Source organism: Girardinichthys multiradiatus, chromosome 10 (assembly GCF_021462225.1).
Source record: "Girardinichthys multiradiatus isolate DD_20200921_A chromosome 10, DD_fGirMul_XY1, whole genome shotgun sequence".
Lineage (NCBI taxonomy): Eukaryota > Metazoa > Chordata > Actinopteri > Cyprinodontiformes > Goodeidae > Girardinichthys > Girardinichthys multiradiatus.
The window spans coordinates 341,005-352,500 of record NC_061803.1 but is presented as its reverse complement, the minus strand read 5'-3'; the positions used below and the strand labels follow the sequence as shown (position 1 = coordinate 352,500).

General features: G+C 42.6%; 1 protein-coding gene across 7 annotated transcripts in view; it reads left to right on the top strand.

Annotated features, from left to right (window-relative positions):
* Positions 1-3,987, top strand: part of LOC124874607 (transcription factor COE3-like) — a 52,138-nt gene extending 48,151 nt beyond the window's left edge. For all 7 annotated transcript variants that reach the window (XM_047376019.1, XM_047376023.1, XM_047376017.1 and 4 more), the window contains 2 exons: positions 1,682-1,852; positions 2,756-3,987. In XM_047376019.1, the coding sequence (XP_047231975.1) occupies positions 1,682-1,852; positions 2,756-2,787 (203 nt within the window). In that variant the 3' untranslated portion in view covers positions 2,788-3,987. The remainder of the gene's footprint in view (positions 1-1,681; positions 1,853-2,755) is intronic.
* Positions 3,988-11,496: the final 7,509 nt, after the last annotated feature.

Sequence of the window (11,496 nt, the reverse complement as noted above, 5' to 3'; positions counted from 1 at the left end):
TACTACTGCTATTACTCTTGCTAATTCTATTGCTGCTACTACTACCATAACTACTATTAGTAGTACTAGTATGCCAACTACCACTGCTGAAGCTACTACTGCTATTACTCTTGCTAATACTATTGCTGCTACTACTACAATAATCATTACTTTTTCCTATCATTCTGTTCAAGAACTGGGTTTCCTTAAACCTTTGAACTAGTTTGAATAATAAACTGAACTTGTCTGCATTGTCTAATAACTATAATCAATTGGAATGGAAGTACTTAGAATCTGTATGATTTAATTAAATGGTTTTTTAAGTACCTTTAAAATGATATGCGCTGTGAACTGGTGCAAAATAATGAAACTCAATTGAATTGAATTGAATTGAATTGAGGGCTTCATGGTGGCCCAGTTGGTAGTGCTGTTGCTGGGTTTACCTCCTCTTTATGCAGGGAGTTTGCATGTTCTCCCCATGCATGCATGGGTTCTCACTGGGTACTCTGGCTTCCTCCAAAAACATGACAGTTAGGTAAATTAGTTTCTCTAAATTGTCCTTAGGTGTGAATGAGTGGGTGCATTGTTGTTTGTCCTGTATGTCTCTGTGTTGCCCTGCGATGGACTGGTGACCTGTCCAGGGTGGACCCCTCCTCTCGCCTGTAGACTGCTGGAGATAGGCAGCAGCGCCCCTGCGACCCACTATCGAATAAGCGGTACTGACTGACTGACTGACTGACTGAATTGAATTGAATTGAAGACTATACAGGACAGAGTTAGGACTGGTTCCATAATAGTTCTTTCAAAACTGGCCAAGTACCAGTAGGACTAACAGTGCCTCCTTCTGGTCATTCCTGTAATATACAGAGAATACCCTTAGAGCTGACCTTTGAACTAATTTCACCAAGGCTTATCAAAATGCCTTCACTGGACTCTTCCACCGAGCCAAAACCATCTGACAACGACAGTGAGGGTGTCCTTAACTTTAAATAGAAATGTTTTTATGACCCTGAAGTGTTAAACTTGTAGATCGTGGCCTAATGTGTCACAGTTTATCTGACATGATTTATCTTATTCCAGTAATCTAAAATTCAGAAAAGCTTAGGAGGAAGCTCTATCACAATTTATGGTAAATGGTCTAGACTTGTTTGGCACTTTATCAAGTCTCCAGAGACACCAAATCGCTTCACACTAGAATCAGTCATCCACCCATTCACACACATTCACACACATTCACACACTGACAGTGGTAGACTACGTTGTAGCCGTAGCCATAGCTGCTCGTAGAAGGTAACAGTAGAACCAGGATCCAGAGTAGCAAAGTCTTGCTGGACTTATGGCCTTGAACAGGAACAGTGGACAGTGTATTCCCCTGGTCTCTGGCCTTTTTTTGGCCGCTATGCTGATTAACTGCCACTGTAGATTCAAACAGCTCATCAGCTGCTACACACCAACTTCTGCTTTGTTGACTTCAAAGCAGCTGATGGAAACCAGTGAGATGAAGTTTAAAGATGTTTTAGGAGCTAGATGAGAGCCTGGAAATTCCTGCTCTCATGGTTGACATTCTGAAGCTGTGGACCTGCATTTATAATGAAAAGGTCTTACACTTGAACATACCAGAGCTCAGTGAAGCTCCAGCTCAGGAATCACTCTTTGAACTGGTTAAATTGGTGTTTAACTAGTTTGAGTCTGTGTCTTCCAGTTGTTCCCTCCAGTCCCACCATGGCCGTGTCCAACTGTAACTCGTCTCATGGAGTGTTCTCCTTCTCGGCTGCCGTCAAACAGAAGAGCGCCTTCGCTCCAGTTGTCCGGCCATCGGCATCACCTCCTCCTCCTCCCAACTGTTCAGGCGGCAATGCCAACGGGCTGCAAGGTGAAGCCCCACCCCTTTACTCTTCCTCCATCCTTCCCCGCTATCCCACAACTCCACCCTCCACAGCTCCTCCTGATGCTTTTTAAAACATTTCCTTTGGTCCTCATGTATCTGTTGTCCCATCATCATGTCAAACATGATGAAAAGACTGTTAACAAATTCAGAGCTAAAGTAGTTTGTCTTTTTATATTCTTTTCTGTTCTTTTAAACCCAGTTATTTCTCAGAAAACCTGTCTGAATGAGTTTATCCCACTGAACCCCGTTTATTTTTAAACTCATCCCAGTTTTCAATTTTCAGCTCAGCTTTCAATTATGGTTCAGCTCAACCAGGATAACATATATGTCTTGGTCTTCATGTGGATAATATCTTTTGAATTGTTTTATGCTTTAGTTCTGAATGAATGTGAATCTGGTTCCCATGGCTGTGATGGTTTCTGTGGGTGAGCTGAGTCCTGTTAGAGCTACATGAGAGTGACAGGCCCACCCATGTTTTATTCACTGAGAGTCACAGATACATCGTCTGAACACACACTCAACACACACACACACTGTGGACTCATGGTGTTCACTCACTGTGTGATGTCAGTGTTTCTGACAGAGAGGTTTGTCCACTCTTAAATATTCATGCTGCTCTCAGCCTCCAAAAAGGCAACACTGTGTCTGTGTGTGTGTGTGTGTGTGTGTGTGTGTGTGTGTAGATCCACATGTAGCTTTGCAGCTTCACATCTCTGAATGAAGCCAGTTTGAACAGTGATGGCTGCAGCAGAAACTGTCATTTGTCATTTGACATTATTATTATTGTTAATGGTTAATTCTAATAATAAGAATAAATGTTAAATGTTATACAATTTTGATTTTTCTAATGATGAAACTGAGACTGACGCTTTCCTTCTTCTTCTGCAGCCATGTCAGGCCTTGTCGTTCCTCCGATGTAGAGAATCTTCTTCCTCCTTCCTCACCTCCCTCTTCACCCTCAGCCTCGAGCAACAATCATCTCAGAGGGGGAGGGGCATGTGGTCTCTGGAGGTGGAGCGTCAGGCAGGTGCTGACCAATCAGAGAGTTGACCCTGTTGGCGATTTGACCAAGAAGAATATGAAAAGACTTTTTGTGCAGCAGTTTTCTGCAGGTGCTTCAATCTTCTGTTCTGGTTCTAATGTCTAGTCTCTGTTAATATAAATATGTGATGTCATACCTAGGATGTGACATCACTTCCTCTAACTGGGTACGCTTGATTAAAAACTTTAAAAATTACAAATGTTAAAGGTAAAACCAGCTGTTTTTAACTGACATTACCAGGTGTTATCTGTGGAAACACCTGAGTTCAGGTGAGGCTGAAAGTAGGCAGAGAAAACATTCAGAGACCTCATTCTGAAGTCCCACAGAGCCGATCCTGGTTTCTGTTTCTTTTAGACCATTCAGGAGGAACATTTAATACCTCGTTCTGAACACCTTCTTTGCTGTGAACAACCGGGTTGTGAACACCTGGTTCTGAGCACCTGGTTGTCTGATAAAAACAGAAACCTTAGATTTATTATTTATTATTTAAAGCCTTTTATTTTATTTTTTTTAAACACAAAGTTGTGTTAAAGCAAAGTTTAAAAAAAGCTTAAGCCCCGCCCTCTGACAATTGTAGCTCCGGTTTTTGATGCTTCCACTGTAAAAATTAACCCTGCGTTGCATCCTAAACCGTCAGCGTAGCCATCCACCTTCTTGTTTGGTCTCAGCCCCAGCCCCTCCCACTGTTCAAGTCCCACCCCATCACTTAAGCCCCGCCCATGTCTTTGTGTGGGTTTTGTGATTTTTGATGAATTCGTAGCTAACTGAATACTTCTTTATCACTAATGTGGTTGATGACAAGCCCCCCCCCATCACTGTGGCGACCTGTTTTTGTATCATACAAAATCTAGATATTTCTATCAGATTGTTTTTAGTATCAATGGATGTTTGTCTTATCGTCTCCAGACGTGCGTGTGCATGTGTTGTTGCCACACCCACCAACAGCCTTTGTTTTATATCACGTATTTATAGAGCCGTCAATCAAAGCTGCTGTCCAATCAGCTGCGCCTGTTTGTTTTTAATGTGAACCATGTTGTAACTTCTCCACAGTGAATAAAGGCAGCAGGTTGCTCTGACAGACTCTGTTGCTTTCTTTCCTGCTTCACAGCGTCAGACTGCGAGGAACTGTCTAATCACCAGAAAACAGGGCAGAACTATGTTCTGTCCAGGTGAATTTAAAGTGCACAGATTATTATCTGTGTCCTGGAGAGAAGGCTGAAACCTGACAGAAGGTCAGGAGATGATTAGATGTGCAGTTTAAACAGAGGAAGCTACAAAGTTCAACATAAGAGAACCAGCGAACTTGAAACATCTTTCCACTCAGCTGAAATTTAACAATAACTAACATGATAATACATGTGGGGAAATGTCAAAACATGCTGACACCTCTGATTACATGACTTCCATCAGCCACCTTTAACTTCCTGTCACATCTTAAAACACCTGCAGCAACATTAGGACCTCACTCTGAGGCTGAAGCAACAACAAAGACCAGGGTAAGGGTCAGCTCGTGTTTGATATTTAAATGCATAAATAGTCGAGCAGATTAAAATAAACCGCAGAACCTTAAGAAAGACAAGACCCTGGCAGGTCCAAAGCTTGCTAAGCAGCACAGATAATTAAGGTTTATGAGACCTAAGGGCTTTCAGTGACTTAAGAACTAAACTATCTGAAAATAGTGTGGACCTGGACCTGGATCTGGACCTCTCTGAGCACATAGTGACAGTGGACTGTCTCCTGCAAATAGAACATTGTAAAGACATGGTGCCAGTCACAAGGAGCATGCAGCAGGTAGAAAGATTGCTGCTACTGGTATGGAAGCAGCAGACATGTTTAGTACTTTGTCTTATTATTATGACTATTTGGTTTTATTGTTGTTGTTAGCATCATTCGGATTATTTTTAAGATTTTTGTTCTGTTTTGTTTGTTTCTGGTTCTTCATGGTTCTCCCTTTTTTTTTGTCCTCTGTGTCCTTGTCATCATCTCCTCTGTCTCTGTATTATTGTCATCTGCTGCCTGAAGCAGGCATGGCCATAATGGCATTAATTTAATAACACCAACAGCTGGAATGTCTCATTTCCCCCCACGTGTAGCTTAAATCGATCTGACTATGCAGGGCAACCAGACCCACCATGCTGTTCACCTGAGCTGCTAAAAAACAAAAAACAATGTCTTTTGGACACTGTGTGACATTACCAAGCAGCATCATTATCTCTGCATTCAGTTGAAAGTCACCACAGGGCCTCTTGCTGGCTGAGGTGAGCAGACCCTGACCCTGGTCTCTGTGGTGGTTTCAGCCTCAGATCAGGGTCCTGGTGTTGCAGCATGTTTTTAAAGTGTGACGGGAAGGTAAAGGCAGCTGACGAAGGTCATGGGAGCCGAGGTGTTAGCAGACAGTTTAACATTCAGCACAGCAGGAAGCTGCTGTTTTATCTCCTTCATTCAGCTCAGATTATTAAAACACAAACAGAGAAAACCGAAATGAACTTCTGTTCACACAAAAGCACAAACAGGAAGTGATTAAGATGAATCAGTGATAACATGAACAGCTCATTACGACTCAGATTCTGCTTTCTGTCAAATTTCACCTCAATTTTTTCTCCATCTGAGGCTTCAGGTAACACTTTTATTCCATTAATTCCTGTTACGCTGAAGGGAGGAGGAGGCTAAGTGATGAAGAGTTGCTCTGATTAGCCCAGGATCAGTGGATGAAATAAAACCTGCAGGTATTTGAGATGTCAGACAAAAACATCTCTGAGAACATCAAGTTTCCTTCAGGAGGGATTTCCTATCTACCGTAGAGAATCCTACAGACCTGGAAGAATTCACTGCAGACTGAAACTTGTCTTACTGTGCAGAGTTGATGAAAAACACAGAATTTCTGTTATGATTTGTGGGTGTTTTGGGGGTTTGTTGGTCTTATTTCACAGTTGAAGTTTTGAATCATGTCTCTGTTTATTTTTCTGGTCATGTTTTAGTCTTGTTCATGTTTTGTCAAGTTTGGTTTTTGAATCTGGTTTTGCATTAGTTTCATGTTTTTGTAGTTTCTGTTAGTTTATTATTCAAGAGTCTGTTTTGCTCCAGTCACGTTGTGTGCTCTCCTGTCTGTTAATCAACTTTATTTGTTTCACCTGCTAGAGGGGGGGCTGGGGAAGCACTGGGGGTATTTATATATATATATATACAATATATACACAAAATGTGTGTGTGTTAATTGTTACTCTCATCTGTGGCCCCCTCGAGATCTTTCTCTCTCTCAGCAAAGTTCAAACTAATTAAAACATATCAATATTTTACTTTACTGTAGGCTGTCTGTATAAGTTAGAAATTAGAATCACTTGACAATGTACAGTATATATATATACTGTATATATAATTTCAATTGTTAAAGAACTGCCATGTATCAAACAATGATAAACCATTTTCTGATGCATAACAAGCGGCGGTTTTTTATCTGTGCACCACCTGTGTAAAATCTCCCAGTCCATTAAATCGAACGCACCGATCTCCTTGGCAACTGCTCTGTTTTGGAGGTAAGTGCGCATGCGCTCTCGTGTAGTGTATGTGAAATCTCTGGTCATAAGCGGTGTTTTCGAGCTGTACTGTGTTGTAATTCAGGAAAATAACATGAAACACAACTAGTTTCTCTCCCTTTACTTTTAACTGGGGTATTTAGCAGCGAGCAGACAGACATTAAACGTAGCGGTGCTCGTTTTAAATGGCCGTTCACAAAAACCTCGAGGAGAGAAATGCAACGCAAGAGCATTGAGGCTCCAGCATAACAGAACAGTTCAGAAACTATTTGGAATCAGGGGGAAATAACTATATTCATAAACAGATTAAGTCGTGTTTTAGACTGCCTATTGGTAGCGGATTTGATGTTCTTTGTGTGCTCGTGAATGTTTGCAGCCGTAACTGGTTCTGGATGACGGCTTCATAGCAGACCCGTTCTTCCCTCTTCCTGGTACTGCGTTCCGGCGCAGAATCTTTTAGTGGTACGCAGTACCGGACCGTACCAGCTCACTTTCACCCCTGCCTGCACCTAGTTAATCTGTCTTGCTTCACCTGGTTCACACTCCATATATACACACCTGCTCTGTTTATTCCTCGCGGAAACATTTTCTGGATCATGCTCTTGTCTAGTTGTCTCAATCATGCTCATGTCTTGTTTTTTGGATCATGCCAAGCCTGTCTTGCCTGCCCGTTTATTGTTTTGTTCCTGCCTCTTCTTATGAGTGAGTTTTTTGTTAATTAAAGCCTTTTTCACTTACCGTCATGCTGCCTGCTAGTCTGCATTCCGGGGTCCTCCATTTCGCAAGTCCTAACAATTTGAAGAAAAACTTCCTGAAAATGAAGGCAAATTTCCAAAGAAGGGTGTTTTTAAGAGATGACGGCAGTAGGAACTAACAAAGAGAAACTAAACAAGAAAGGAATTGGTCCTGTAAAAGCAGATTAGTGGAACAAGACCAGACAGATAAATGAGAGACAATCCTGAGGACAGAGAGAACAAAGGGAACGTAATAAGGGAGAATGAACAAAGAAGGACACAAACCAGAAAACTGAGGAAATGCTGAAGGATGCTGTCACAAGACCAACAAAGCCAACTGAAAAGATACTCTTTGAAATGTTTGCGGCATTTGAGATCTAACTCAACACAGTTCTGGAGTCTGAGGGACTTCTGAGCTGGACCAGGCATTAGAAACTTCCAAGACTTTGGATCAAAAAGGTGTAACCAAAGAACATTACCAAAAACAATGTGAATATGTCCCCACCTGTGTTTTGCCTCTACAACACCAATGGTCAGTCATTAGTTTTATTCTGTGCAGTCTGGTAGGAGTCTGAATGCATAGAAACTATGCAAGGCCTCCCTCACATGTTCACCTCTCTCTGATAGGACATCTAACTATCTTCTCATTTGTCTACTCTATTGTCAAACCTCTCTGCCAGAAAAGTTTAATATTTGATGATTTACCAAAGAAACTATAATTTATCAACTTCTAAAACTATCTGTGTCTTCAGTGCAGTTCTTTCAGATTCACATCTTCCTACGAGTTAAGCTTCTGTGCTCCATTCACCACCTCGTCAACCTATCGTCAACTTTTCTTTCTGCCCTAACCCCCTAACCCTAACCCAAATTCTGAGTTATGGATTTGGTCAGCTGGTCTCTCAATGCAATTGATCAAATTTTCTCGACGAGAAGACAGGGTGGAGGAGAGCCCTCTTGTCCAGACGGGACGTTTTTCTCTGGACACACAATGGACTCCTGGCAGAAGTGGAGGATTGTGTGTTTGTCGAGAATGTCAGTCGAGGATGTTGAAGATATGTATATAATTGGATGTTTGATATCAGGATTTCTGATTTTTGGAGTCAGCGGTTACCTGGCAAATTGAGAAATTCGGAGAATGTCAGCAGCTGTTTTGGGAATTGTGAGGCTGCCTGCCATGTGTGATGGGATCTTCAGGGCGATCAACACTCAGACTTAGATGTTACGTGAGCTGAATCGCAGCCTGGATATGATCCTTACACAGGATCACAGGCAGGTTGCGGTTCCTGGACTCAGGGGTGAAATGGGATAAATCTTGGAGAAAGACCAGGAATTTGGCTGTTTGGATTCGCCATTGAGAAGCACCAGCGAGACTCTCAAGGCTGACGGAAAATTAAGAGTCAGCCTAACCCAAATAATTGTTGTTTTCTGAATCTGGCTCCACTGGACGGCCTTGATGGCTGGTTATCTTCAACTTCTCCTGGAAGTTATGTAAACATGACGCTCTGCTCCCTCTGCCCCCTCCCTTCCCTGAGGACATCTGTGGACCTGCTCAGAACTTTGTGGCCGGTTGATGAACCTTCCATCGTACCATCAAGGACAATGGCCTCTGTGACAGTGCTTCATGGACTTACTTTGCACACACTCGCTTGCACACACACACATGCTCAAGATAAACACACCGCCTTCACCGATCCCGGCATGATGTTGTTTTGTTAACTTGTTGCTTCTTTGTTCTGAGGTTTTTTACAATCTCAAATTGTATCCTGCTAAGGATAAAGTGTGAAATATGATTTTTTTTCCCCTCATGTGGCCTCTTTTCTCATCTAACAAGGGCAGCACCTGTGAGTGGGCAGCAAAGCCTCGGTGACCCGTCCCCCCCTTGTCTTGTGTCATGATGTATGTTTGGATGGGTTGTACTGGAATTATAATTTCCCCTCGGGGATCAATAAAGTATCTTTGAGTTGACTTTGAATCAGGATTCCTCAACATTCAGTTTAGTTCATTAAACTTTATTCTTCCCAAAGAGCAATGCATTCTGTTGTTCGGCCCCGTCCATTAAAGGAAGTAAATATTAATACTTGGTGGAAAGTAGACTCAAACAGCAATCAGTCAATCAACATCAGTGCCAATAAGCAAGTTTCTACACATCACTATTTGAAAACAGGAACAACAAACAGCCACAAACAACAACCAACTGTTGCTCCCTTCAGCATTGTAACTCAAATGTTCTATTTCATATCATCCAAGATTTCTTCAGAGCCGTTGTAGATGCTGATGGCTGGGGGCAGGAAGGATCTGTACCAGTCTGTCTTACAGCAGATCTGAAGAAGCCTCTGACTGAAGACACTCTGTTGTTGTAGGACAGTCTCATGAAGAGGATGCTCAGGGTTCTCCATAATGTTCTTCATTTTATGAAGAATCCTTCTTTGCACAATGATCTCCAGAGGTTCTAGAGGAGTCCCCAGAACAGAGCCAGCCTTCTTTATCAGCTTGTTGAGCTTTTTTAAGTCCCTGTTTCTGATGCTGCTTCCCCAGCAGATGATGGCAGAAGAGATCACACTCTCCACAACAGACTTATAGAAGATCTGGTGAACACCAAGGTATTTATGCTCCTCCACCACCTCCACTTCTTCTCCCATGATGGAAAACTTTGTGGCACACTATTTTAAAGTGGCACACCTGCTCCTTGTACTCAGCATTGTCCATCTCTGGTACTCCTGATCACATTTTCAGTTATTTGCTTCCCCATTAGACTGTCATTGGATGACAGCTCCTTCAACAGCAGGCTGCAGCTGCCACAGAGCACGAAGGAATGCTTCAGAAGGTGCTCCCTCCCATCAGCAATAAGACTCTACAATAGAAACCTATAGGGTTGTTGCTTTGCTCACACTATTTGCACTATTTGTTTTAAAATTGTCTTCCTAGATGTGCACCTCTACTCTGTCTTGCTGCTGTAGCAATTCAACCCCCTCACAGGGGAGTGAACATAGCCTCATCTTTTTTTAACTGTTGAAGTTTCTATGGTTTTCTGTGGCATGATAACGTCTCGGTGCTCCAGTCTTCACCATCAGACCAGGATCTGTAAGGTTCTCTAAGGTCCTGATGGAGGACAGGAAGCTCTGGTTCCCATGGCAGCAGGTTTTGTTTTCACTCTCTGACTTACCTGAGCTAACAGAAGCAGGTTAGTTTGCTCTGAGCTGTATCAGAATTATGACATCCAGCATCCCTGCATGTAAAAGCATGCAGGGATGCATGATACACTTTGAGGTTATTTTCAGTTTGTTTCACTAAATGTTTCCTCAGAACAATTACCTCAGTTTCTGCAAAGTTCTTTTGACCCAGCTCAGGTTCCTGCCACCAGTTTCACTGGAGCTCTGCACTTATCAGAAGTCTGTAGAAGACAAACATGTTTAATGAGACCACAGGAGGCGATGTCCATCAGACTGATGCTCTCCATTACTGCTGTTCAATAGACCACCTATTGATCAGCCCGATATGGATCGCTCAGCATCAACACACTTCCTGTGGGTGTGTGTTTGTCTGTTTAACTGTGCTGACCGAAATCGTGTGTGTAAGAATCAGCGTGTCTGGCAGTCACGTCCAGCTCGTTAACACACCTGTTTCCTCATTAGTGATTTAATTGGATAATTCAGTCACCTGACCTGCCCTAATGAACAGAGAAAGACTTCCAGAAGTTCCTCAAGTGAAAAGGAAGTTTCTTTGGCTCAGCTGTTAAACTTACTGTTTACCTTCAGATGGAGCTTTCATCGAGATGCTCAGTCTGAGGCCTTGTCCACACGTAGCAGGGTTTTTAAAAAAACGAATATCTCCCCTACATCGTTTTTTCAAATAATATTGTACACATGTGAGGTTTTTCAGAAAAGTTTTCATCCACACCAACCCGTAGAAATACGCCGCTGAGCCTTATGTTAAACACTCCAGACGCATAAGGAGCAGCGTACAGCAAAAATGAAACCTATGTCAGCCAATCAGAATCCTTCAAAACAATCACAACTTCCTGTTAGGTATAAAACATGGCGCCAGGAGGTTTGTTTGTGTGGACAGAAAAATAGTAAATGGCCTGAACTTGTATACCTCTTTTTAAAGTCCCCAAAGCTCTTTACACTACAATCAGTCATCCATCCATTCACACTCTGACAGTGGTGAGCTACAATGTAGCCACACTGACAGAAGTGAGACTGCCATAGGGGCGCCACCAGGCCCTCTGACCACCATCAGCTGGCAAGGAGGGTGAAGTGTTTTGCCCAAGGACACAACGACTGAGACGGAGAGAGCGGGGGTTTGGACCAGCAACCCACT